We start from the raw sequence: 3,634 nt of genomic DNA on the forward strand, positions 1-3,634 counted from the left end.
CCTTGTTTAGAGGTCTGTGCCTTTGTGCATACGGACATCTGACCTGCTAAGTAGTGATTGTGTATTTCAGCAATAGTGTGCACCTTTAATTTACAGAGAAAAAAGGTCAGGGAAAAATCTGTAGATGGAAAAATCTACTCCATACAAGTTCTTTGTGCATTTTTCTTTTTTTTTCTACTTTGCACTTTTTGTTAGAAAATGTTTGTTTATTCAGGTTTTTTAAGGTATCTAATATTTTGATACTTAATTTCCATGATCTAAATATTCTTAAAAATTAAAAGTTTGTTGTCATTTGGAAGTGTGTAGGCCTTCTTGCATTATTATGCTGTTACATTATGATTATATATTCAGTGGCATAAAATGGTCTTTAAAATGACAATAATATCGCTTATCGCAATTATTTCTGGGGCAATATATTGCACAACAAAAAGTTGTTATCGTGACAGGCCTAACTGTCAATACAGTATCTGTGACTGGACAAACGACCCAACGGAATGGCCAGAGGTGTTATTTTTTGTGATTAAGTCTCCAGGTAAGAGAGCTAACTGTAAGCCCATAAATATGTGACAGCTTGTGAAAGTAAACATTTGTCGTTTTGTTTTGCATAATTTTAATAAAGTGATAAAGACCAGGGAAAAGCCTACTTTTTATTGGTATATTAAAAAGAATTTTAACTTTGACAAAACATAGGTAACATTACATATAGCCTAACCATTTTCACAAATATATGTAGTAAAATTAAGAAGATATAAAATAATATGAAAGTATGTCTTAAGAAAATTAACCATGGTTTTACTACAAATAAAACAACAACAACAACACATGTTTACTACAGTTAAACCATGGTAACCACAAATTTACCATGGTTTTGCTACACTAACGTCTCGGTTACGTATGGTAACCCTCGTTCCCTGAAGGAGGGAACGGAGACATCACGTCGGATGACCGACGAATTGGGATCTCGCTTAGAGAGACCAATCTACTTCGAGTGTAAACTAAACGAGCCAATGCACATCATTGGCTCGTTTAGTTTACACTCGAAGTAGATTGGTCTCTCTAAGCGAGATCCCAATTCGTCGGTCATCCGACGTGACGTCGAGAGTGACCGACTGAAAGGGAACCATAGTTTAACCATTGTATTTGTAGTAAAACTGTGGTTATATAAATGGTAATCAATATGCCAAAAAATCAATATGGTTACTTTAATTTCCCTATAGTAAAACCATGGTTAATGAATTAAATGTTTTAATAGGTTATGACATTTACATCACAAAATATTAGGGAACGACCTTCATTTATTTTGTTGTGATGTGAAGCCCCATCAGAGCTGGGTTGTGGTGCAGGGGGACGGGACTGTAATGACAGGTCATTGTGACTGCATGACAGGGTAAGTGGTGTAGTATCCTATCTGGAGTGCACATGAATATGAATATTATATTAAGCTTGATATGTTTCAAACATTGTATTTCCACAACTACTGTTCTCCTTGCCGGCTCCGTCTGATTATTTGGCAGTATATAAAACTTCAGATGTGTTTTTTTTTTACTTATTAGAGGTGCAGAACGCCACACAGCAACTTTTTGGCATTGCACCAAGCAAAAATCAATTGTAATCATTACCAAGAGTAAAGATCAAGTGCCTAACAAGGTCTCCGCGTGTTAATTTGAATAGTTTCTTTTCCCCCACGGCATAAACGGATATGACGTTTTCGTGGGAGTTCTCAGTAATGCCGACCAAGCCTGTTGGGCTTTTAAAATGTTTTTTTTAATTTTATTTATGAGTAAAATAAAGCCTGTTTTAAACATAACTTGATGATACTTTGACGTTTTGTTCTACAAACTGCACACCCTCACACTTTTATAGTTATTTATTAGTAAAAAAAATTCAAAAATAAACATAACTGCTTTAAAATTCATGTTTTCATTATGGGTGTGTGCAGTTTACGTTGTAGAACAAAATGTCATCATCAAGTTATGTTTACCACAGGCTTGTCGGTTCTGATGTCATACCTGCACCACTCTATATGTCCCCTAGCGAGTAACCCCCTTCCTATAATATAAAGTTAACCTGAAAAAACTAATGTTTCAGTACAACTGTTTTTAACATTGATAATAATAAAAATGTTTAATGAGCACCAAATCAGCATATTAGAATGATTCCTGAAGAATTATGTGACACTGAAGACTGAATAACTGCTGAAAATCACAGAAATAAATTACATTTTAAAATATGTCAAAATAAAAAATAAAAACAGTGAATTTAAATATATATATATATATATATATATATACATATATATATAAAGAACTTACAAAGTAATATGGAAGGGTCCTCCTAGGGCAGACTGGCCAAAATAGCGTTTAGCTCCCACTCTCAAAATACTGGGAACCTGAGAATAATTCATGATAAGGAGTGTTTTGGCATAATACCAATAATATTTGACTAGTTATAACATAATGTTTCTAATGTCAGAAAAAGTTTTGCTGACCTCTATCAGCAGAATAACGATGGCTCCTATGACACTGATAATTTCTCCAATTAAACGCAGGTGATCTTTATAGGTCTGATAGCTCTCCTAAACATACAAAAAATCATTAAGTTCCTGCAGATATAAAAGTGCTTTGATATACAGAAACATAAAATATTGTTTCACACCGTAAAGCTTTTCTGCACTTTTATGGTTTGGTCGTTGTCTGCTTTGGTGTAATTCTCAGGAATGTCCTTCAGGGGGCGGTTTATACAACACAACGTGAATATGCTAATATACAGCAGGTACACCAGCATCAATAACCTGCAAACAGATCAATAGAGCAACATCGTCAGTGTAGCTGAAATCATAAACATCGTTTCATAGCACATCACTGCTTTCAAAGTGAAATATGTTCTGTGTAATATGTGTATAAAATCTGAAAAAATGCTAAATATGTGGAAAAACTAGAAAGCTTTTGAAGAGTCAGCTGAAGAAAAACAGGTACAACAGGGACAACATATCATAATGTTCCTTTAAAACTCCATATCATATTAACCTACATTTTAAACATAATTATATCAACTCTTTTTGTTTATGATATTACATTTAGACCCTAGATTATATATCTACTACATATAAAAGATAAATATATAATATAATATTTTTCACCATAAAATGTAATTCATTGACCTAAAAGCAGACAAGCTAGTTGCCTTCGATTTTCTTTGTACCTTTTTTTAAATAAATTAATAAATTTAAGAAATGTAGATATTTAAAGGGTTAGTTCACCCCAAAATGAAAATTAGCCCATAAATTACTCACCCTCAAGTCATCCTAGGTGTATATGACTTTCTTCTTTCAGACAAATCCAGTCGGAGTTATATAAAAAATTGTCTTTGATCTTTCAAGCTGTTTCATGGCACTCAGCAGGTGTTGCATGCATCAGTCCAAAAGAAGTTAAATAAAAAGCAAATCCATCCATAAAAAAAGAGTGTCTCACACGGCTCCGGGGGGTGAACAAAGGCCTCCTGTAGCGAATCGATGCGTTTTTGTAAGAAAAATATCCATATTCAAAACGTAATAATCACTTTAATGTAACTTGCGCCAACAGTCCTACACGGAAGCAGCTCCGGGCGGATGACGTATGAGTTCAGCGTTGCGCAT

The 3,634-nt window shown here is 34.0% G+C and overlaps 1 protein-coding gene across 1 annotated transcript in view; it reads right to left on the bottom strand.

Annotated features, from left to right (window-relative positions):
- Positions 1-3,634, bottom strand: part of LOC107744287 (transient receptor potential cation channel subfamily V member 6-like) — a 10,538-nt gene that overhangs the window by 4,240 nt on the left and 2,664 nt on the right. The window contains exons 9-11 of the mRNA XM_016557841.1: positions 2,656-2,791; positions 2,489-2,575; positions 2,313-2,389 (exon numbers count right to left, since the gene is read on the bottom strand). Coding sequence (XP_016413327.1) covers positions 2,313-2,389; positions 2,489-2,575; positions 2,656-2,791 — 300 coding nt within the window. The remainder of the gene's footprint in view (positions 1-2,312; positions 2,390-2,488; positions 2,576-2,655; positions 2,792-3,634) is intronic.

The sequence above is a fragment of the Sinocyclocheilus rhinocerous genome, unplaced genomic scaffold (genome assembly GCF_001515625.1).
Source record: "Sinocyclocheilus rhinocerous isolate Xijiao unplaced genomic scaffold, SAMN03320098_v1.1 scaffold137, whole genome shotgun sequence".
NCBI lineage: Eukaryota > Metazoa > Chordata > Actinopteri > Cypriniformes > Cyprinidae > Sinocyclocheilus > Sinocyclocheilus rhinocerous.